At 50.8% G+C, this 24,548-nt stretch overlaps 2 protein-coding genes across 2 annotated transcripts in view; one reads left to right on the top strand and one right to left on the bottom strand.

Annotated features, from left to right (window-relative positions):
- The first annotated feature begins 201 nt into the window (after positions 1-201).
- Positions 202-5,893, top strand: inaa (internexin neuronal intermediate filament protein, alpha a). Its single transcript, XM_078413271.1, has 3 exons — positions 202-1,339; positions 3,704-3,828; positions 4,962-5,893. The coding sequence occupies exons 1-3, from the start codon at positions 326-328 to the stop codon at positions 5,302-5,304; spliced, it is 1,482 nt and encodes a 493-aa protein (XP_078269397.1). The 5' UTR covers positions 202-325; the 3' UTR covers positions 5,305-5,893.
- Positions 5,894-15,942: 10,049 nt separating this feature from the next.
- Positions 15,943-24,548, bottom strand: part of pcgf6 (polycomb group ring finger 6) — a 31,630-nt gene continuing 23,024 nt past the window's right edge. Inside the window, 4 exon segments of the mRNA XM_078412780.1 lie at positions 15,943-16,896; positions 16,899-16,954; positions 22,874-22,912; positions 22,915-23,014. Of these exon segments, the coding sequence (XP_078268906.1) occupies positions 16,840-16,896; positions 16,899-16,954; positions 22,874-22,912; positions 22,915-23,014 (252 nt within the window). The 3' untranslated portion in view covers positions 15,943-16,839.

Raw genomic sequence — 24,548 nt, 5'->3', positions numbered from 1 at the left:
AGGAGGAGGAGGAGGAGGAGGAGGAGGAGGAGGAGGAGGAGTAGTAGTAGTAGTAGTAGTAGTAGTGCAAGGGCGGGGGGAAAGATGGATCTTTGACCCCTGGCCAGAGTCCCCAACAGAAGCGGCTGCGAGTGGCCCCACGGGTCATTGGGCAAGAGGCGGAGGGGAGGAGCGCGGTGGACGGTACTGAGGCCGGAGGGGCGAGGCGAGGCGTGGAGAGGCAGCAGCCGGGTCTCCGGTCTCTCCCCGCCCCGTGGCCACCTTGAGCTCGCCCTCCCGCTATAAGAGCCACGCCGCGCCTCCTCAGCGTTCAGTCGGCGCCACCATGAGTCTGGGCTCCGACATGTACGTGTCTTCCTCCTCCTACCGCCGCGTGTTCGGCGATGGCCCCCGCTCCGGGTCCCGCTACCCCGGCTACTCGGCCTCGCCTGCCCGCAGCTCCGTCTCCCTGCGCTCGCAGTCGGTGCCCCGCGGTCATTACCGTTCGCCCACCGCCCTGGAGATGCTGCCGGCGGCCGCGGGGCTGGGGGACGAGTTCCGCCTGACCCGCACCAGCGAGAAGGAGCAGCTGCAGGGCCTCAACGACCGCTTCGCCGTCTACATCGACAAGGTGCGCTGGTTGGAGCAGCAGAACCGCGGCTTGGAGACCGAGCTGGCGTCGCTGAGGCAGCGCTCCGCAGAGCCGCCCCGCCTGGCAGAGCTGTACGAGCAGGAGGTGCGGGAGCTGCGGTCCCGGGCAGACGAGCTGAACTCTGGCCGCTGCCAGGCGCTGCTGGAGCGGGACAGCCTGGAGTTGGAGCTGCAGCAGACTCTCCAGCGGCTGGACGAGGAGCAGAGGCAGCGAGGCCAGGCCGAGGCGGAGGCAAGGGCTCTCCGCCGGGATGTGGACGGGGCCACGCTGGCCCGCCTGGAGCTGGAGAAGAGGGCGGAGGCGATGCTGGAGGAGCTGGCCTTCGTGAACAAGCTGCACGGCGAGGAGGTGCAGGAGTTGAGGGCTTTGCTCCACGCCGCGCAGCAGCCGGCCGAGGTGGACGCCATGCCGGCCCGCCCAGAGCTCACCACCGCCCTGCGTGACATCCGCGCCGAGTACGAGAGTCTGGCGGCTCGCAACACGCAGTCGGCCGACGACTGGTACAAGAACAAGTTCGCAGACATGACCGAGGCGGCGGCCAAGAACAGCGAGGCGTTGCGGGCCAACCGGGAGGAGCTGAGCGAGTACCGGCGGCAGCTGCAGTCCCGCACCATCGAGGCGGAGGCGGTGAGGGGCACCAACCAGTCTCTGGAGCGGCAGCTGCAGGAGATGGAGGAGCGCCACAGCGCAGAGGTCGCCGGCTACCAGGTACCTGCTTCAGCACCACGGACAGCGGCGCATCTACCGCCCAGACCGCCCCCCCCCCCCCCGCCCCGCCCCGCCCTGACACACACAGAGTAACGCTCCCTCCGCACCGCCCTGTCACACACAGAATAACGCTCCCTCCGCACCGCCCTGTCACACACAGAGTAACGCTCCCTCCGCACCGCCCTGTCACACACAGAGTAACGCTCCTTCAACACCGCCCTGACACACACAGAGTAACGCTCCCTCCGCACCGCCCTGACACACACAGAGTAACGCTCCCTCCGCACCGCCCTGACACACACAGAGTAACGCTCCCTCAGCACCATCCTGACACACACTGGCGGGGTCAGACACAGAGTAACGCTCCCTCCGCACCGCCCTGTCACACACAGAGTAACGCTCCCTCCGCACCGCCCTGTCACACACAGAGTAACTCTCCCTCCGCACCACCCTGACACACACTGGCGGGGTCAGACACAGAGTAACGCTCCCTCCGCACCGCCCTGACACACACAGAGTAACGCTCCCCAGGTCAGACACAGAGTAACGCTCCCTCAGCACCGCCCTGACACACACTGGCCGGGTCAGACAGAGTAACGCTCCCTCAGCACCGTCCTGTCACACTCAGAGAGTAACGCTCCCTCCACACCGGCCTATCACACACTCCCGGGGTCAGACACACTGTTTGATTGTAAACTGCCAATGGCAGTCTTGATTTAGTTACCACTCTGTATTTGTGTATTATTGAATAAAAGCATTTTGGATTATATTTTTAAAAAGGGGCCAGACACAGAGTGAAGCTCCCTCCACGCCGCCCCATCACACGCTCCCAGAGGGCAAGTTAAATGTAGTGGGTGTCCTGTACAATTTAAGTTATTAAATGCAATGTGGTAGGAATTGAAACTTGTTTAATTTCTGTCCCCTTATTTTCCCACTCACCTTTCCTGACAGATTAGTTTCTGTCGAAGAAAGACACAAAATGCTGGAGTAACACAGCGGGTCAGGCAACATCTCTGGAGAGAAAGAATGGGTGACGTTTCGGATCAAGATCCTGCTGTCTGGAAAAGGGTCTCGACCCGAAACGTCACCCATTCCTTCTCTCCAAAGATACTGCCTGTCCCGTTGAGCTACTCCAGCATTCTGTGTCTATCTTCGGTGTAAACCAGCATCTGCAGTTCCTTCCTACGCAGGTTTGTTTCTGTTGCAGGAATGGGACAGCTGGCAGCAGCTGTGAATGAGAGGCTGTGAAGGTTTGATTTCAGCGGTGGAATATTTGAAGTCTGATCATTGTAAGCCTGCCTTTGGGAGACTGGCTTTGGGTTGCCACAGCCTGGTCTAGGATTTGTCGCTGTCACTCAATAGTCAATAGACATTTATTTGTCACATACACATAAATGAGCAGTGAAATGAAAAATTACCCGCAGTTCAACAATAAGACCAATAAGATAGTCAATAAAAATGCAATAACACATACAATCATAAACTAACACCAAACAAAAGAAACAAAAGAAACATCCATCACAGTGAGTCTCCTCCAGTCACCTCCTCACTGTGATGGAAGGCCAGAATGTCTTTTCTCTTCCCTGCCGTCTTTTCCCGCGGTCAGGCTGTTGAAGTTGCCACGTCGGGGCAGTCGTGGCTCCCGACATTGGCTGACGGTAGGTGTGGTGTGAAGTTGTGAAGCCTGACCCAGTTGTGAAGGATAGATAAGTAGTTGTTGAAGATGGAAGGGCAGCGCCGAGTACGTTTCCCATCTGGAGTGGGTGTAAGGCTGGTGCAAATTACCAGAGTAACGGCTTACACTTGAGATGGCGGTGAGGGATTTCTCTGCAATGTTCTCAGCTACTGAGGCTGCTAATTGGGATTGAGGATTGGGTTGGTGGCTTGGTGATGTGTAACAGAGCTATCGGCTGGGCTGCTGACTCTTCTAACACGCTTGTCCTGTTTTCAGCCTCCGTTTGATGGCTCGCGTTTGGCAACTTGTGCAATTGGCCCATTGACTTGCGGAGGGATATCAGCTAGCCCCTTTCTAGATAGTGCCGTGCTGTAAGGGTGATGGTGGAGAAACTGAAACTAAACCGAAGATAGCGGGACAAGCAGCATCCCAGGAGAGAAGGAATGGGTGAGGTTTCGGGTCGGGACCCTTTAGACTTCTGAAGAAGGGTCTCGACCCGAAACGTCACCCGTTCCTTCTCTCCAGGGATGCTTGTCCCGCTGAGTTACTCCAGCATTTTGTGCTTAAGATGGTGGTTAAGGCTCTGTCATGTTTGGAGTAAGGCTGCACTTTGTACTTTGGGCGATGTCTCAAGCTAGGCGCCTGAATCTTTGGGAAATGTTGAAGTGTGCAAGCTCTCTGCCCTCTAGGATACAATCGGCCAGGTGGAGGATGAACTGAGGAACACCAAGGCTGAGATGGCCCGTCACCTCCGGGAGTACCAAGATCTCCTCAACGTGAAAATGGCCCTGGACATAGAGATTGCTGCCTACAGGTAAGATTTGACGTGCAGTACCCCTGCACTGAGACTGCACCCTGTGGAGGTGCTTTGTGTGTAGAGCCTGACGGGTGTCAATGCCTTGTTCAAGCAGCCAGTCATTGTACCTGTACACTGCAAACGGCTCGATTGTAATCATGCATTGTCTTCCCGCTGGCTGATTAACACACAACAAAAACTTTTTCACTGTACCTCGGTACACGTGACAATAAACTAAACTGAATTGGGGCTGTGGGCAGGAGTCCGTGCATGCACTGACTTGACATTGATTCTCTGCCCGATCCTAGAAGTGGGATGGGTTTTGGCAAGAGTTTTGTGTGCATCTGATGAAGCTCCTGGAATAATCTCAGCACAACAACAACAACAGGGCGTGGGTGTCACTGGGGAAGCCAGCATTTTCCCGTCTGCACCCAGTTAGCAGCTGCTGTGAGATGAGCACAGCCTGAGCTGGAAGGCAGGGCAGCTTTATTGGTCTTTGTGGGCACCAGAGGAAGCAAGACGTTCACCTGCATAGACCTGGCACAGGTGCTAGTTGGCTGTGGTGTCTCTCACAAACTTGACTGGTCAAGGGAGGCACGTCAGCAAGTAAACCCACAGCAAACCCCTCCATCTTCAACTGGATGTTGTCCCTGAGTTCTGCTTGGTACCGTGAAGGTGTGGGTGTGTGCTGGGCAAATCTTTCATTGATTGACCATTTATAAAATGGCAGTTCACCAGTGGCCAATGTTATTGTGGAGTGCTCCTTTGTACACAATGGTGCTGCTAGACACCTTCAATGAACATGCTTCACATGGTCGGGGACAATGACTTTATAAGATGGAAGCAGAGTTGGGACATTTGGTCCATCAAATGTAGTCTGTCCTTCAAACATGGTTGATCTATCTTCCCCTCTGAACCCCATTCTCCTTCCTACTCCCCATACCCCCTGACACCCAACTTGAATTGTTACAGGTGCCAGAATGCCATGCCGGGGCTGAGATTCTGCGCATGTTGTTGAATCTCCTGAGAAGGGGAGGGAACGGCTGGTCTAGGCTTGCCTTGACCATTCCCTCACTGAGACTCGGCCAATTACTGTAAGCAACAAGGATAGTGGAAAATTGACACTTTGTGCCTTTGCCTTTGTTCCACAGGAAACTTCTGGAGGGAGAGGAGACCAGACTCAACACCAACATCACCAGCTTCTCACTCACCAGCATGCCAAGCCTCTTGCCTCCCGTCCAGCCACGGTTCACCACCACTGCCAAGACCACCCCTTCCTCTTCCTCCTCCTCCTCCACCACCATTGGTGCCTCCAAGAGCAAACAGGAAGTGGGGGTCAAAACACTGGAGAAATCTTCCAAACCAAAAGCAGAGGCTTATGAGGAAATCATTGAAGAGACCATTGTGTCCACCAAGAAGTTGGAGAGGGAGGAGCAGACCACAAGTGGTCATAAGGCGGCGAAGAATAGTCCCCCAAAGGTCACGGTGCCTTGAACTCCCCCTGGCCTCCTCCACCCAGAGTAGATCGAAGAAGCGTAGTTCTTGCCCAAGCTGCTGCCGTGTCCACGGGTGGATCTCCCAGTCACTCCCTTGTGTAGGATCAGAGTTCAATCCTCAGCCTGGTAGTGAGTGACCTCAAGCCAGTATTAATTGAGGCAAAGAATCATGTTATCTCCGTGTTGTGATCCTTGTGGGGTGATTGATATGTTCCTGTAATTGTGCCCAGAAAGTCAAACTTGGGTGACCACAGCCCAGTGGGATTGGAGATGCTGACTGGTGTCTGCCATTCATCGCGAGCACAGCAGAATTGCTGCCTGTTGGTCTGCCCTGTGTAGTTTGATGTCCATGTTGTCTAGGCGTTAGTTACTTGTGACCCCGTCTCTGAAGTCCCTCTGGTGCCCACTTTCTGCTGGGAGTTCACCACAGAATTGCCTTAAGAGCCAGCAGCTGCCGGGATGGTTCCAGAGATGATGATGTTGGTTTGTGTAGCTGTGAAGTGTAATGGGTGGAGGGTCATGATACCTTGTTCGATGTTCACGTGGTAACCAGAAACTACGTATATACCAAACTTTTCTGTAAATAAACCCCAAATATAATCAAGTTTTGTTGACTCTTGAATCTAATGTGTGAATGTCAATCTGAGCTGTTACAGAAGGTCTCACTATGCTCTCGACACAACGACAAGCCAGGTTAAACGTTGGGAGAGACCCTTGCACTCCAATAAAGCTTTATGTGTATCAACATGTGGTGTAGGATGAACACACCTCTGAGGTTATTCCCTGGGATGGAGGATCTGCCATATGAGGAAAGATTGGAAAGACTGGGCTTGTAATAGACAATAGGTGCAGGAGTAGGCCATTCGGCCCTTTGAGCCAGCACCGCCATTCAATGTGATCATGGCTGATCATTCTCAATCAGTACCCCGTTCCTGCTTTCTTCCCATACCCCCTGACTCCGCTATCCTTAAGAGCTCTATCTAGCTCTCTCTTGAATGTATTCAGAGAATTGGCCGGCACTGCCCTCTGAGGCAGAGAATTCCACAGATTCACAACTCTCTGACTAAAAAAGTTTTTCCTCATCTCTGTTCTAAATGGCCTACCCCTTATTCTTAAACTGTGGCCCCTGGTTCTGGACTCCCCCAACATTGGGAACATGTTTCCTGCCTCTAACGTGTCCAACCCCTTAATAACCTTAGTGATCACTGGAGTTTAGAAGGATGAGAGGGGATCTTATTGGGAATGTATAAAATTATAAAATGACTGGACAAGCTAGATGGAGAAAGAGATTCACCAGGATGGTACTGGGCTTGCGGGCTCGAGAGTCTGGATGGGCTGGGACTGTTTTCTTTGTAGTGTTGGAGGCTGAGTGATGGCCTTATTGAGGTGTTCAAGATCACGAGGGGCACGGGTGAAGTGAACGCTCAGTCTTTTTCCTAAGGTAGAGGATTCTAAAACAAGAGGGCACAGGTTTAAGTTGAGTGCAGAGAGATTTAAGAGGGACCTCACTGTATCATTTTAAACTCACGAGGGTTAGTCCATATCTGGAATGGGCTGCCAGAGGAAGCTATGAAAGCGGATACAATTACGACTTTTAAAAGACTTGGGCCAAACGCAGAGAAATTGTCAAGATGGGCTGAAGAACCTGTTCCAATGCCTACGACTGCAAGCTCTAATACTCTGACCTGACAGGCAAGAAGTCAACATGTGTAGGAAGGAACCACAGATGCTGGTTTACACCGTAGACACAAAATGCTGGAGTAACTCAGCGGGACAAGCAGTATCTCTGGAGAGAAGGAATGGGTGACATTTTGGGTCGAGACCCTTCAAAAGATTTTCAGTAAAGATGAGGGAGTGGGGGCCTGGAAAACAAGTCATTGCAGAAACGAAGGGCACGCGAGGTATCTTGGACATGGGTCGGGAGGGGTTGGACCAGGGAGGATAGGATGGAGTCATGGGTATGTGGAAATGAATTCAGTGGGACAGGAGAAGGCAGAAACAATGGGTCTGTCAGAGCAGTTCTGTTTATGGATTTTGGGGAGAAGGTTAACTGCGGGGCTGAGGAACGGTAAGGTTAGAGGCTGTGAAGAGCAGACAGCTGTAAACGATGACGCGATGAAGGATCTTGATCCAAAACGTCACATATTCAGGCAAGGTCAAAGATTGATTTTCTGCTTAAGAAAACAAAGCAGCTTCAAATCAATTTGGCGCAGCACCGTTTTAATACCAGCGTGTGAGGGCCCCCTATGGGGTTAGTCTGCAGCGGGGGCTCGGAGATGGTCAATCACTGAGCCAGGCAGCTGCTGATCGATCTGGTCTTGTGATGATCAGATGCCCATGCACCCACATCGTTAACCATTGCTCGGGCAGCTGCCAGCATTGACGGCAGATAAAGGTGGCTCTCGCTCCTCAAACTTAAAGCCACCGGACTAAAGATCAAGGAGTTTCAATCGCATCGCTGCAGAGGGTGTGGATCAGATTTTGATCATAATTCCTTGAGAATGAACTAACATTCATCTTCATTTGAGAATTGTAAGCCTGGCCTCAGTAATGATTAACCACAGCCCAACATGTAGGCTGGGGACGTGCAGCCAACACCAGCCCTGCACAGGGCTCACACCCTGAAAGCTGGCGGCTCTCAGTCGCCGTCTCAGCTGATGTAAACACTTCACTTGACGCTCTGAATGTTCCAGTTCGCTCCCCGGGGAAACTTGCTGCCGCCACTTATGCTGAAGCATGAGCGCAGTTAATATCCATGGTAACGCTATCGAGGGAATCGTGCAGCTTAAACAGAAACCACTGTAAACTGCATCAATCAGGCTGTCATAGTCACACTCCCACCCATCTGCATCCAGCTCCCCTCGCCAGCTCCCTTAATCCTAACCCAGCTCCCCTCCCTTCCCCAGACCCCAGCATCTTGAGCCCCACCCACTGACATCCAGCTCCAAGCACACAGCCCCCCCATCCTCAGCCGAGCCCCTTCCACTGACATCCAGCTCCTCCCCAGCTCCAAGCACCCAGCTCCCCCCCCCCCCCCATCCTCAGCCCTACCCAATGACATCCAGCTCCTCTCCCCAGCTCCAAGCACCTCCCCCACCCCACTCCTCCTCAGCCCTGAGCCCCATCCGCTGACATCCAGCTCCTCTCCCCTCCCGCATCTTTTCCTGGTTAAGCTCTCCAACAAAGTACAGTTGACCTGGGTTCCTGGTGATACTGGAACTGCAGGAGCTGGTTTATATTTTTTTAAAAGGACAAAAATCAGCATCTCTGTAACTCAGTAACTCAATCAGCATCTCTGGAGGCCATGAATAGGTGATGTTTCAGTTTGAAGATGGGTCCCGACATGTAGCATCACCTGCCCATGCCTCCAGAGATGCTGCCTGACCTGCTGGGTTACTCCAGCACGCTGTCTTTTTTTAAAGCTGGGTTCCCTCCACTGAGGTGCCTCCCTGATGTTTATTTCATCTCCCATCCTTATTCCCTTTCTGTGCTTACCCAGTTTCTGCATCAACACCTCTATAAGGTTACCCCTTGGCCTCCTGTGCTCCAACGAGCCTGCCCAACTCCAAGAGGAACAACCTCAGCCGCCAGTCTAACTGGTGCACGAATCCTCATTCCTGGAAGCCGTCGCGTGATTTTCTCAGAGATTCACAGCTTTTCTAATGTGCAACAAGCTGAATTGGTTGTAAACCGCGATTCTAGCAGCAAGCAAATAGGAAACACACGTGGTCTGTTGGAGACACAAGACTGCAGATGCAGGAATCCTGAGCAAAGCATAAAGTGCTGGAGGAACTCAGCGGGTCAACAGACAATAGGTGCAGGAGTAGGCCATTCGGCCCTTCGAGCCAGCACCACCATTCAATGTGTTCTCCCCATACCCCTTGACTCCGCTATCACTAAGAGCTTTATCTAATTCTCTTGAAAGCATCCAGAGAATTGGCCTCCACTGCCTTCTGAGGCAGAGAATTCCACAGATTTACAATTCTCTGAGTGAAAAGGTTTTTCCTCATCTCCGTTCTAAATGGCCTATCCCTTATTCTTAAACCGTGGCCCCTGGTTCTGGACTCCCCCAACACTGGGAACATGTTTCCTGCCTCTAGTGTGTCCAATCCCTTAATAATCTTATATGTTCAATAAGATCCTCTCTCTTCCTTCTAAATTCCAGTGTATACAAGTTCAGTCGTTCCAGTCTTTCAACATACAACAGTCCCACCATTCAGGGAATTAACCTAGTGAACCTACGCTGCACTCCCTCAATAGCAAGAATGTCCTTCCTCAAATTTGGCGACCAAAACTGCACACAGTACTCCAGGTGTGGTCTCATTAGGGCCCTGTGCAACTGCAGAAGGACCTCTTTGATCCTATACTCAACTCTTGTCATGAAGGCCAACATGCTATTAGCTTTCTTCACTGCCTGCTGTACCTGCATGCTTACTTTCAGTGACTGAGGAACAAGGACACCCAGAACTCTTTGTACTTCCCCTTTTTCTAACGTGACACCATTCAGATAATAATCTGCCTTCCTATTCTTACCACCAATGTGGATAACCTCACATTTATCCACATTAAACTGCATCTGCTCACTCACACAACCTATCAAAGTCACCCTGCATCCTAATAGCATCCTCCTCACAGTTCACACTGCCACCCAGCATTGTGTCATCTGCAAATTTGCTGTTACTTTTAATCCCTTCATCTAAGTCATTAATGTATATTGTAAATAGCTGCAGTCGCAGCACTGAGCCTTGCGGTACCCCACTAGTCACTGCCTGCCATTCTGAAAGGGACCCGTTAATCCCGACTCTTTGTTTCCTGTCTGCCAACCAATTTTCTATCCATGTCAGCACCCTACCCCCAATACCATGTGCTCTAATTTTGCCCACTAATCTCCTATGTGGGACCTTATCAAAGGCTTTCTGAAAGTCCAGGTACACTACATCCACTGGCTCTCCCTTGTCCATTTTCCTAGTTACATCCTCAAAAAATTCCAGATTAGTCAAGCGTGATTTCTCCTTCGTAAATCTATGCTGACTCGGAACAATCCTATTACTGCCATCAAATATTCCACAATTTCTTCTTTTATAATTGACTCCAGCATCTTCCCCACCACTGACGTCAGGCTAACTGGTCTATAATTTCCCATTTTCTCTCTCCTTCCTTTCTTAAAAAGTGGGATAACATTATCTACTCTCCAAATCTACAGGAACTGATCCTAAATCTATAGAACATTGGAAAATGATCACCAGTGCGTCCATGATTTCTAGAGCCATTTCCTTAAGTACCCTGGGATGCAGACCATCAGGCCCTGGGGATTTATCAGCCTTCAGTCCCATCAGTCTACCCAACACCATTTCCTACCTAATGTGAATTTCCTTCAGTTCCTCCGTCACCCTAGGACCTCTGTCCACTAGTACATCTGGGAGATTGTTTGTGTCTTCCTTAGTGAAGGCAGATCCAAAGTACCTGTTCAACCTGTCTGCCATTTCCTTGTTCCCCATAATAAATTCACCTGCTTCTGTCTTCAGGGGACCCACTTTTGCCTTAACTATTTTTTTCCTCTTCCCATACCTAAAGAAGCTTTTACTAACCAACTTTATATTCTTGGCTATCTTACCTTCGTATCTCATCTTTTCTCCCCGTATTGCCTTTTTAGTTATCTTCTGTTGCTCTTTAAGAGTTCCAATCCTCTGGCTTCCCGCTCATCTTTGCTATATTATACTTCTTCTCTTTTATTTTTACACTATCCTTGACTTCCCTTGTCAGCCAGTTGCCTCTTACTCCCCTTAGAATCTTTCTTCCTCTTTGGAATGAACTGATCCTGCACCTTCTGTATTATTCCCAGAAATACCTGCCGTTGTTGTTCTACTGTCTACCCTACCAGGGTCTCTTTCCAGTCAACTCTGGCCAGCTCCTCCCTCATGCCTCCATAGTCCCCCTTGCTCAACTGCAATACTAACACTTCCGATTTTCCCTTCTCCCTCTCACATTGTAGATTAAAACATCATATTATGTTAACTACCTGCTAATGGCTCTTTTACCTTGAGTTCCCTGATCAAATCCGGTTCATTACACAACACTAAATCCAGAATTGCCTTCTCCCTGGTAGGCTCCAGTACATTTCAGTATAGGAGTAAAGAGGTTCTTCTGCAGTTGTATAGGGCCCTGGTAAGACGACATCTGGAGTGTTGTGTACAGTTTTGGTCTCCTAATTTGAGGAAGGACATCCTTGTAATTGAGGCAGTGCAGCGTAGGTTCACGAGATTGATCCCTGGGATGGCGGGACTGACATATGAGGAAAGATTGAAAAGACTGGACTTGTATTCACTGGAGTTTAGAAGGATGAGAGGGGATCTTGTAGAAACATATAAAATTATAAAAAGGACTGGACAGGCTAGATGCAGGAAAAAAATGTTCCCAATGTTGGGCGAGTCCAGAACCAGGGGCCACGGTCCTAGAATAATGGGGAGGCCATTTAAAACTGAGGTGAGAAAAATCTTTTTCACCCAGAGAATTTGTGGAATTCTTTGCCACAGAAGACAGTGGAAGCCAAATCACTGGATGGATTTAAGTGAGAGTTAGATAGAGCTCATGGGGCTAGTGGAATCAAGGGCTATGGGGAGAAGGCAGGCACGGGGTATTGATTGGGTACGATCAGCCATGATCACAACGAATGGCAGTGCTGGCTCGAAGGGCCGAATGGCCTCCTCCTGCACCTATTTTCGATGTTTTTATGTAAGCTGCTCTAAGGATCCATCTCAGAGGCACTCCACAAACTCCCTTTCTTGGGGTCCATTACCAAGCTGATTTTCCCAGTCTACCTGCATGTTGAAATCTCCCATAATCTCTGTAGCATTACCTTTGCGACATGCCAATTTTAACTCTTGATTCAACTTGCACCCTATATCCAGGCTGCTGTTTGGGGGCCTGTAGATAACTCCCATTCGGGTCTTTTTACCCTTACAATTCCTCAGTTCGGTCCATACTGATTCTACATCTCCTAATTCTATGTCACCCCTTGTCAGGGACTGAATATCATTCCTTACCAACAGAGAGACCCCACCCCCTCTGCCCAGTCTGTCTGTCTTTTCGATTGGTCGTATACCCCTGAATATTCAGCTGCCAGCTCTGGTCCTCTTGCAGCCATGTCTCTGTAATTCCCACAACATCATACTTGCCAATATCTAACTGAGCCTCAAGCTCACCACTGTATTTTTTATACTTCGCACATTCAAATACAACACTTAAACTTCAGTATTCACCTCCCCTCTCACACTATTGGCCCTGACCTTACTCTCTTAACCCTTCTCAAACTTTCCTTCCCATTAATTCGGGAGTCTTTTGCAATTTTTCCTGTAATCGCTTCCCGTTTAATTCCATCTTTATACTCCCAATTTGTCAACCCCTCCCCCCCACTACTTAGTTTAAACCCACACGAGTAGCACTAGCAAACCTGCCTGCCAGAATGTTGGTCCCCCTCCAGTTAAGGTGTAACCTGTCCCTTTTGTACAGGTCAGCCCTGCCCCAGAAGAGATCCCAGTGGTCTATATATCTAAATCCCTGCACCAGCTCCACAGCCATTCATTCATATCCCCTATCTCCCTGTTCCTGCCCTCGCTAGCACGAGATACAGGAAGCAATACAGAGATAACCACCCTAGAAGTCCTGCTTTTCAGTCATCCTAACTCTCTAAACTCACTTTGCAGAACCTCCTTCCTATTCTTCCCGCGTTGTTCGTGCCCACGTGCACAACTACTTCGGGCTGTTCACCTTCCCTCTCGAGGATGTTCTGAAGTCAGTCAGGCAGCATTTTTTGGAGGACATGAGCAGACAATGATTTAGATTGGGACCCTTCTTCAGACTGAATAGTCCTGACCCCAAATGATGTCTGCAATTCGCTCCACAGATGGTATGTTGGCTGTTACTGCAAGAGGATTGGGTACAAGAGCAACAGTATTGCACTACAACTATAAAGGACCTTGGTGGGATCACACACACGAGTACTGAGCACTTACCTAAAGGCAGCTAAGCTTGCTGTAGCAGAAGCAGGGTGAGCCCACGATTAAAGCGTGCAGCAGGTGGAGATGGGAAAGTGGCTGAAGCTTCCTCTGGCTGTAGGGTTTATCACCAGGAGCCAATCTCAACATCAAGTGGTGAACACGGATCAGTAGAGCGCAGCGACGGGCTCCTTGACCCACAACATCTGTGACAAACATGATGCCAACCTCGGAGTTCTCCACCTCGCAGCGCTGTCGAGACTCAGCCAGAGTTCTCCAGACAACTTTCAGAGTTCTCTAGAGATGCTGCCTGATCCGCTGAGGTATTCCAGCCCTTTGTGTCCTTTTTCGTGGAAACATTCATCGAATTCATTTGAACATAAGATCAATATGTTTCTGGTTACGCCTGTCCAGACCACCATCCCAGCAGGACACTGACCCGGCACAAATTTCCCAGCAGGAGATTTCCCTCCTCTGTCCACCATTCTCAGTAATCACTCAATAGACAATAGGTGCAAGAGGAGGCCATTCGGCCCTTCAAGCCAGCACCGCCATTCAATGTGATCATGGCTGATCATTCTCAATCAGTACCCCGTTCCTGCCTTCTCCCCATACCCCCTGACTCTGCTATCCTTAAGACCTCTATCTAGCTCTCTCTTAAATGCATTCAGAGAATTGGCCTCCACTGCCTTCTGAGGCAGAGAATTCCACAGACTCACAACTCTCTGACTGAAAAAGTTTTTCCTCATCTCAGTTCTAAATGGCCTACCCCTTATTCTTAAACTGTGGCCCCTTGTTCTGGACTCCCCCAACATTGGGAACATGTTTCCTGCCTCTTAACGTGTCCAACCCCTTAATAATCTTATACGTTTCGATAAGATCCCCATTCATCCTTCTAAATTCCAGTGTGTACAAGCCTAGACCAACCTTCCCAATGACCATTTTCATGATGGAAGGGTCTGACCACCATTGCCCAGCCTCAATGTCCTGAAGCCACCAGTGACCAAATACTCAACGCTGCCTGTAATTGGGGATGGGTAATACTTGCCGTACAAAGTTATCTAAAACTTTCTCTCACCTTGTGACCCAGCACGGAGCGAGGCGGAGGAGCAGTCGTGTGGAATGATGAAGCCTGGGTTTTGCAGGGCAGCTGATGGGCGTCTGTCTGCAATGTCTCCTGGAGCGGGTTTCAGACAGGAGTATTGACAGAGGTAGACGGCCATCTCACCACTTATCTGTTTATAGCTCTCTCCACACAGCCAGAAGGTCAGGCTGCCAACCCCGTTCACCATCAGTGAAACGCAACCCTGAAATGCTGAAAATTCACTGAGCATCGATTTGCATCGGAGACCTGTGGAGATGTGCCTCAGAAATCTTTGACTGTCTGCGAATGTTTCATTCAATTTTCTTCTCGGGCTAAATATAAACTTTAACTGGGTCTCAGAAATCCCTCAGGGGCTTTGGTCCAAACTTGTGTATCAGCAGATAGACACAAAATGCTGGAGTAACTCAGCAGGACAGGCAGTGCATCAGCAGGATTGGAGTTAGTTCTCAATGTGAACACTCTGATCAGGAGTGAGCTGTTAGTTCCAGTCTAGCTCATACTACAAGTGACCAGAGCCAGGATTAAAGGGAGGGACACAGACACTGTTCCCAGTGCTGACCTCGTCACGGACAGGACCTCTGATTTCCTATCTTGTTTAGTTTTAGGTTAGAGACACAGTGCAGGAACAGGCCTTTCGGCCCACCGAGTCCACACCGCCCAGCGATCCCCGCACATTAACACTATCCTACACACACTAGGGACAATTTACATTTATACCGAGCCAATGAACCTACAAATCTGTACGTCTTTGGAGTGTGGGAGGAAACTGAAGATCTTGGAGAAAACCCACGCAGGTCACGGGGAGAACGTACAAACTCCGTACAGACGGCACCCGTGGTCGGGATTGAACCCGGGTTTCCGGTGCTGCAAGCGCTGTAAGGCAGCAACTGTACCGCTGCGCCACCATGCCGCCCCACTGATCGTCATGAGATCTTGAGACTGTCATCATTGCTTGTGCACACAGTTCCACAGGAGACCCACTGGATAACACTTGCAGAACTGCACCAGTACAGGATGTCCCCAGAGGTGTCCATGGGACAATGCAGAAGGAAATTTGTTCGATATCCAGCCTGAGTTGCTCCTGCCCATGCGTGTGGGAGAAGGATTGCCTGCACCGAACAGAACACTTTAATACATTTCTTCAAATTAAATACAGCCTTCAAATTTTCTATAGTAAACTACTTCATTCCAAATTTTATTAATCAGCCAAGAATTTTACAAACTGGAGAAAAATATTTTTAAAATCTGCTGAACATGTAAAACAAAACATCTAAACAGCCCATACAAAGGCAAAGATTGAACGTTGACAATAGTCACAAAGAATAATCATTACTCGACCCATCCCACCACCGGCCAGTTCCCAGGGAGTGACCCCCTCACCCTCTCCCCCAGTCAGTCCCTGGAAGTGACCCCTCACCCCCCCCTTCTGCCCAGTCAGCGGTCAGTTCCAGGGAGTGACCCTTCCCATGGTCAGCGGTCAATCCCCCCCCCCCCGGTCAGTCCCAGGGAGTGACCATTCACCCCCCCCCCCCCCCCGGTCAGTGAGATGCAGTGTGCTGTTACAGGTGTGACTCAGTGAGGGTGGGTGTGGGTGACACACAGGTTGCATATGATCCACCGTACGAGCTGGCTGGCATGGACGAACCATCCCGGGTAGCTGCAGTACAACGTTTCAATGCGGACACAAACCCCTGTCACCCCTTGCACAATCATAACATGCCAAGAAAAGCTTGAAGAGTCGGAACAGCTTCATGGAACTAGAGCCAACCGTGCCAGGTACCAAAACCAAACAACAAATGGCATCAAGACACCTTATCCTACCTAGAAAGCCCTAAACTGCCTCCGCACTGGAGTGGGACGTTGCGGTTTCAACCTAAAGAAGTGGGGCTTCTCAGACTCTGACAAACGAAGCTGTGGAGAGGTACAGACAATGGTCCACCTACTGACTTACGGCAGAGGCATGCACTGTGGACGATCTCCGCAGACACAGATGTGGCACTGGCTATGGCAGAACATCGTCTGACACACGAGCGAACGAGCTGTGTGCTGACCGGATGTGGGGGGAGAGCTGTATATTGGCTGTATACAGGGGTGAGTGAGGTCGCTCAGAGAATGCCGTAACACGCTCCAACTCACCGCGCCGATCCAGCCGAGGATCCGCCTGCAGCCAACTTGTCCCCGCATCCTGAATGTAGTCAGAGACGATGTCCGATCCCTGGGCACACGGGAGCGGAATCCCAAAGCCACCAGTTCCCGAATGCAGTGCAATCCCTGGGCACACCGGAGAGGACTGCCAGAGCCAATGGGCAGCTCCCGAATGCAGTGCGAGTGGATGTGTGATCCCTGCACATCCCGGGCGGGACACAGTCCCGGAGCAACAAGCTCCGGGCTCTGGCACACTGGGTCACAGTCTCTCGTCACGGTGCCCTCCCTGTCACATGTGGCGGTGGTGCCAGTAGCTCCGGTGCCTCCACCGCTGGACTGCAGGGGTACAGCCGCCGTCACTTCTGGGTTCGCACGAGCCCGTAGTGCAGAATAAGTAGTCCGTCCTGAAACAGCAAAGAAAAATGTATTTGCCAGAGGCCCTGAGCCCATACTCCCCGCACCGCAACTTGGAGTGATGTCCTCCCGCATGTTTAGTGCATGGTACAATGTGGAAACAAGCCCTTCTGCCCACTGAATCCGTGCCGACTATAGATCACACATTCACACTAGTTCTACGTTTTCCCACTTCCTCAACACACGGGGCGAATTACAGAGGCTAATTAACCTGCAAACCAGCATGTCTTTGGGATGTGGGAGGAAACCGGAACACCTGGGGGAAGTCCACACGGTCACACAGAAAGCACCCCAAGGTTGGGATGGAATACGGGTGTCTGATGCACTGAGGCAGCTGCTCTACCAGCTGCACCACCTTTACAAAACCATGCCCATCACAACTGGGCAGAGCCAGAGGAGCCCTTGTCGCTCAGTGCCTCTCAGAGCTCCCCTCACCAGGCTCGCTCCACAGGGAGGGGACACCTCCCAGAGAGTCCCTTGCTGTGCCGAGAGGAGCAGCCAGTTTGTTCAGGTCCAACCACATTGGCGCTGCAGCCAAGGAAGCCCACCAACACCTCTATTTGCTCAGAGACTGAGGAATTCTGCACGTCTCCAGCAACTCTTACCAATTTCTCCAGATGCACCGGAGGAAGAGGCCTCTCAGGTTGCATCACAGCTTGGTTTGGCAGCAGCTCTGCCCAAGACCCCAATAAATTGTAGAGAGTGTAGATGTAGCCCAGTTCATCTCACAGACAAGTCTCCCCACCATTGACTTAATCTACACTTCACCCTGCCTCCAGAAAAGCAGGGACCACTCACAGCCTGGTCATTCTCTATTCTCTCCTCTCCCATCCAGCAAATACCGAAGCTCAAAAGCAGATTCAAGAACAGCTTCTTCCCCACATTTGCACAGTCCTCCCATATGTTTAGAATGAATTCCAATCTAACCAGCCTCCTCGCCCTATAACTCAAGCCCGCAATCCCAGGTAACACCCTGGTGAATGTCTTCTGCTCCCTTTCCAATTTAATGATATTGTCCCTATAGCTGGATGACCAGAACCACACAGATAGTGATCTACATTATTGCATCTACATTCGCAAGCCACAAGACTGCTTGGCGACTTCACGCTCATCTCCTCACACCTCCAAGGCAAGTGTGATTAATGGAAGATGTGATTTTTGCTTCTTCGCAGCATGTGATCACATAATTAATCTGCACTGGGAAGAGCAGGGATTGCTCAGAGTGGAGTAGAGCAGCGTGTTACAGTGAGCCCACACTGTGTGTAAGGCAGGTGTGAGGCAGCCTGTTACTGATGTTACACTGCTTCTATCTGCTGGTGGACGTCTGCTTCATGCCAAATGGCCATCAATTTCTCCCCGCAAAACCGCTCCAGACCTGGGGTAGTTTCCAGCAATTATTTTGTCTACCAATAATCTTCTGATTAATATATCAAACATAAAACCATGCATCAGGTTTATCACAGAAGAACAGGAGCTGTTCATTCCAAGAGTTCCACCCACCCTCCATCGAGAACAGATTTAAGTGCCCTCTAACCGTGCCGCTGTGCAGTAATATGTAAGCACCCTCTGGGGAGCAGTAAATCACAGCTCAATCCCTGAGTACACCACACCTCACTCTCTCTCTCTCTCTCTCTCCCTTCCCTTCACAGTCACTCTCCATAGAGCTGCTCACAGCTTACAACCATTGAGACACATTTTAAATAATCACCGTACCAAAGCCAGCAAAGGAGAGGTGGGGAAGCTTTCTGCAAAAGACAGTGATCACATGGAGATCGTGGAATTATGGGCACTAATATTAGCATTGGTTTATATTGTCACATGTACTGAGGTACAGTGGAAAGCTTTAGTCTGCGTGCTAGCCAGTCAAATCATATTGTACGTGAGTACAATCAAGCCGTACACAAGTACAAGTACGGCACGGTAGCGCAGCGGTAGAGTTGCTGCTTTACAGTTGCTGCTTTACAGCGAATGCAGCGGCGGAGACTCAGGTTCGATCCTGACTACGGGTGCTGCACTGTAAGGAGTTTGTACGTTCTCCCCGTGACCTGCGTGGGTTTTCTCCGAGATCTTCGGTTTCCTCCCACACTCCAAAGACGTACAGGTATGTAGGTTAATTGGCTGGGTAAATGTAAAAAAAATAAAAAAATTGTCCCTAGTGGGTGTAGGATGGTGTTAATGTACGGGGATCGCTGGGCGGCACGGACTTGGTGGGCCGAAAAGGCCTGTTTCCGGCTGTATATATATGATATGATGATATGATATGAGGTGGTGCAAAGAGAAAAATACTAGAGGGCGGAACATAAATGTTACAACGCTATAGTGTTACCGTTATAGAGAAAGTGCAAGGGCCGCAATGAGGTAGGTTGGGAGATCGGGACTACACCCTAGCTTCTGTGCAGACCGTTCAGTAGTCCGATCAACAACACCCAACTTCCTTTTGGATTTTAACCTTAACTGGAACTCCTGAGAATGGGAGGGAGATGAAGTCTGTTCTTGGGGCATTCTCTCCAGTCGCACGTTGGAAAGACAGACTTCCAGACTTCAAAAGCAGAAAGACTCAAGCGTTGCTCTACTCCAGTGGCATTCCCCTGGGAAGTTCGGTGGGCTGTTCCTGTCCCCAGTCTGAAGAAGGGTCCCGGCTCAAAATGTCACCCTACCGTTTTCTCCAGAGATGCTGCCTGACCCACTGAGTTACTCCAGCGCTTCTTGTCTGTCTTTTGTTTCCGCACAATGCACTTCTCCGAATGGCTCTGATGCATTGAAGGTCGTGAGAAACCACGTTTTACTGTCGGAGCCAGGGAGAAGCAATGAACTTCCCTTGGAGACGAGGAGGGTGCAGACCGCAGGACGGGCAAAGCTTGCACGTGATTCCTCCACCCGTGCCCTGGGCATTAGTGGATCGCAACAACCAGCAGGAGGGTGGGCAAGGTCAAGCATTTTAGGAAAGGCAAGAGAGGTGAAGACTGGGTGTGGGGTGAGACTGCGATCACGACGGCAGACTTAACAGTTCCAAACGATGAAGCGTTTGTTTGATAAATGAGAAACTGCTTCCAGTGGCAGGAGTCTCGGTGACCGGAGGACACAAAATGAAAGCAATCAGCAGCAGGGTCAGAGAGCAGGCAGGCAAATACTTTTCTTTAAATAAATACAAGGTGTGAGATGGAATGCGCTGCCCAAGAAAGGTATGGAGCACGTATTTGCACAGGGGGAAAAACAGGGAGATAAAAAGGTTGGAACAGGCGACAAATTACACTTTCAAAGAGTGAGCGCTGATAAGGAATTCCTTTTAAGTTTCTAATCAAGAAGGATTTTTATCTACACTCTGAACAATACTGCTGCACAATCCCAAAGTGGGAATGGTGAAACAGTGTGAATAAATAGATTCATTGCCCAGTAATAAGTTAAATCAGTAGATCCTTAGCATAGTCACTACAGTGACAACCTCTCCCTGCAAACATCCTTCACAAGGGGGCAAGGACAGGTCAACCTCTAATCAGTTTCAGTGGAAATAAGAACCAAATGCATCTTGAATTTATCAGTCAGCCCCAGGAGGCAGTTTCCTTGGTAACTGCACGAGCTATTGACCTTTCTAAAGATCCGCCACAGATCGCAGAGTAGCAGCATTTAGTGAGTTATAAAACGTCACTCACAGAACACTCACAACACATCTGTAATGATGGAGCAGGAAAGGACAGCAGCCGAGAACTGCCCTTACCCCTTTACAGTCACGGCGGGCTGAAGGCACTGGCTATTTCAAGAGGGTTAGCAAAAAGCACAGCTTCCCTGCACCCTCTGCAATACCCTGTCAGCAGCAGCAGCAGGGCAGCCTGTCACACCCAGCTGCCTTCCAGTGAACCACTTTATCCATTCAGGGGATGGTGGGGTGGCCACGCAGCTGATCACCTCCCCCTGCCCGCCCCACTGTCTCTGGTAAAATGGCTCACCACCAGCTTGCCGAACCTCGGCAGTCCTGGGAAAAGGTGTCCCCGAAGTGCTGCCGAGGAGGGAGTTGCAGGATACAAAGGACCGGTGGCAAGATACCTCCACGTCATGATTACTTGTGATCGGGGAGTTATCACCGAGCATCTGCCGTTTGACAGCCCTGGCGATAACAGGTCCGGCCACCATGCTGATAATCGAGAGCGGCGATCGGCTGGATTGGATCTGTTGGTGGACAGGACAGACCAGGGCAAGTTCACACCGCCTGGATGCCAGTGTTGTAACACCTCAGCTGGAGATGCGGTCAGTTCTGGAGTGCAGGTCTCCAGCAGCACGGCAGAGACATTGTACCAGCCTGAAGTGTACCGTGTGCACTCGGCTATTTCACGACAGCACATGTTACAAGTAAATTGTACAAAGGCTGGCTTCTGTGTCCGTGGGGAACCACAATGGATCATCCACTCAGCACTACAGGCTGAACATGGCTGACCACGCTCCAGCCTTGCCGTCAGCTCTCACACTGGGCCCCAGAGGATGGAAATATCCTGGCAGTCGCCTTCTCCCATTAGTTGTTCCCCTGTATCCTGCATCAGTTCATTGTGGACGGCTTGAGTGTAATCACGTATGGTTTTCCCACTGACTGGACAGCACACAGCAAAAAAGCTTTTCACTAGAAAGTCAAATTGTGAAAGGCCTGGATAGAGTGAATGTGGAGAGGATGTTTCCACGAGTGGGAGACTCTAGGACCAGAGGTCACAGCCTCAGAATAAAAGGACGTCCCTTTAGAAAGAAGATGAGGATGAATTTCTTTAGTCAGAGAGGGCGGTGAATCTGTGGAATTCATTGCGCAGACGGCTGTGAAGGCCAAGTCAATGGATATTTTTAAGGCAGATTCTTAATTAGTAAGGGTGTCGGGTAATGGGGCAAAAGGAGGAGAATGGGGTTGGGAGGGAAAGATAGATCAGCCATGATTAAATGGCAGAGTAGACATGATGGGCAGAATTGCCTTGCTGTGCTCCTGGAACTTATGAACCTCGGTACACGTAACAATGAACTAAACCGTCCATCACCACTCACAATTAAATGTGCCATGAGTGTGGAGCTTTGATCTGATCTCTTGGCCTTGCATCGCCCCGATCAATCGATGGCATGCTGTTGGCACTCGTGCAGAGCCAGTCAGTGCCAGGCTTTCTGTGCCAGTCAGTACCAGCCCCATGGCTCTCTGTCTCATCACTGGGGCAAAGTGAACTCTCATGGGATAGCCCCTGTCTCAGCTCCAGGGACCAGACTCAATCCCCACTTTACGGCAGTGAAGGAAATGCTGCACTGTGAGGCTGTGTTAGTGCCTGCACTTCTGCTACTGCGTACGGCTCACAGCTCCTCAAGGCCGTTCAGCCTGGAGCTGCCGCCCCTGCCCCGAGATCTCCCAGCCTTATACCTCACCCTCCAGAATTCACACAATTCACATGACTGTTGCCATGGAGTACACAATCCCAACACTACATTCACACTCAGTCACTACTCGGCCTTATCCACCTCCTGCAACAAGTCATTGCATAAAAGTGGGCGGCACAGTGGTGCAGAGGTAGAACGACTGCCTCACGGTGCCAGAGACCCGGGTTTGATCCCGACTAGGGCTGCTTGTCTGTACGAACTTTGTCCCCATGACCTGGTTAGGTTTTCTCCAAGATCTTCGGTTTCCTCACACACGTCAAATAAACTCAGGTTTGTAGGTTAATTGGCTTGGTATAAATGTAAATTATCCCCCGTGTGGGTAGGGCAGTGTTAATGTGCGAGGATCGGTGGTCAGCGCGGACTCTGTGGGCCAAAGGAGCTGTTTCCGTGCTGTATCTCTCAAACTAAAACCTCTCCGTGGTACAAAACCCTGTATCGATTTCCCCACGGACACACTGCACAGAAACCCTTCACCACCCGTCCCACTGGTTCTGGACACACAGCCCCGGTCATACCTTTACCGTCATTCCCATGCAGGGAAATCTCTCTGATGCAAGACCAGCACTCACCCGGATGCTGTTGCGGGTGACACTCTGTCGAATGTGCCGCAGGGTCTGGTGGTGCTCGAGGAGCTTGTTCCCGCAGATGATGTCCACCTGTTGGTCACACAAAGCGTTGTCGGTGGTTAAACACTTCGCACTGAATGGAAACCAAAAGGAGCAGGCTCAGGTGCAAGGTACTTTGGCAGTGCGGTACTCCCTCGAAACTGCAACGGGCCTGGGTTTCCAGAGGAGCAGTGTCAGAGCTGACCTCTACACTGTCTCGAGCTTCTGCCCCCCCCCCCCAATGAAGGGGGGAGACAACCCCAGTCACGCAGGACAGACAGATCCCAACACTCATGGGGGAAATCAAAATGGCGGCGCTGCCCTAGCAGCTGCGGCTTACCTGCGGTCCGTTTGTCTTTGTTTTTTTGTTGTTTTCATGTCTTAATTGTAGATGTGATGTCGTGTTTTTTGTGTTTGTGTACTATGTGTGTGTGGGGGGATGGGGGGACTGTAAAATTGTAAATTTGTCCCTTCTGAACGGAGACCCGACCTTTGTTTTCTGGGTGGTGTCTCCATTCCTGCTGCGGCCTACCATGGCCCAACTCCTGGAGCTGGCGGCCTCCAGGGCTCTGGTTCGCACAGCCCGCTGACCGGACTCGCCATCAGCGGAGCCGGCTGTCTTTGGAGGCTGCGGGAGCGGCTGCGACTCGCCTCGGAGGCTTCGGCTCGGGCCGCGTGGATGCCGACATCGGGAGCACCGGCAGCGGGTTCGCCCGTCCCGGATCGCGGGGCTTGGGTCGGCCCGCCGCGGACATTTCACCGTCCGGCGCGGCCTGGAACGTGGCAAGTACAACAGCCTGACCGCGGGAGAAGACGGCAGGGGAAGAGAAATGATATTCTGGCCTTCCATCACAGTGAGGAGGGGACTGGAGGAGACTCACTGTGATGGATGTTTCTTTTTTTTTTGTGTTTTATGTTGGTTGGGGTTGTGTAATTTGCTTATTTTATTGCTCTTATTGTTGGACTGTGGGTGGCGAAATCCCGTCCAAAAGACTTGTTTTTTGGATGACAAATAAAGGTAATTCTGAATTCTGAAATAATTTTCCACATGGAGTACCCAAAATAGACAGCTCCCACCAAATCAAAACGCCTCTCCAATCCCACACCAGGAGATCACTTCAACCAACCTACAAAGATCTGCGCACTCTGACATTGCGGCCCTCCCTCAACACTGCAACAGCCTGGGTTTCTATCAGAGGAGCGGTGCCAGAGCTGACCTCTGCACTGACTCCAGCTTCTACCCCCTGATGATGGGGGAAAGTGAAGGGTGCCTGCAGCAATGATGTTATGAAGCACCTTCCTTCATTCTAACACGGACTTCATCCACTGCACAGCCCTCCTTCTCTCACGAGCAGGTTGTCCGCACACTCTGGGTGCCCGTCAGGTCAAATGCTACTTTGTTGTTGGGACTGATCCCACTCACCTCACTCTCGTGGTCGCTGCTGAATGAGCCCAGATACACTTCGTAGGTAAATGGTCAGATTGGATTCGGATCTGTTCATTGTCACGTACACCAAGTCAGAATGGAATCCCAAATTCACATGAAGTTGACAAGAGTAAACAGTGCATACAGAGTAACTGTAAG

The sequence above is a fragment of the Rhinoraja longicauda genome, chromosome 16 (genome assembly GCF_053455715.1).
Source record: "Rhinoraja longicauda isolate Sanriku21f chromosome 16, sRhiLon1.1, whole genome shotgun sequence".
NCBI classification, from domain to species: domain Eukaryota; kingdom Metazoa; phylum Chordata; class Chondrichthyes; order Rajiformes; family Arhynchobatidae; genus Rhinoraja; species Rhinoraja longicauda.
The sequence above is the reverse complement of the archived record's forward strand: the minus strand, read 5'-3'. Positions and strand labels throughout refer to the sequence as shown.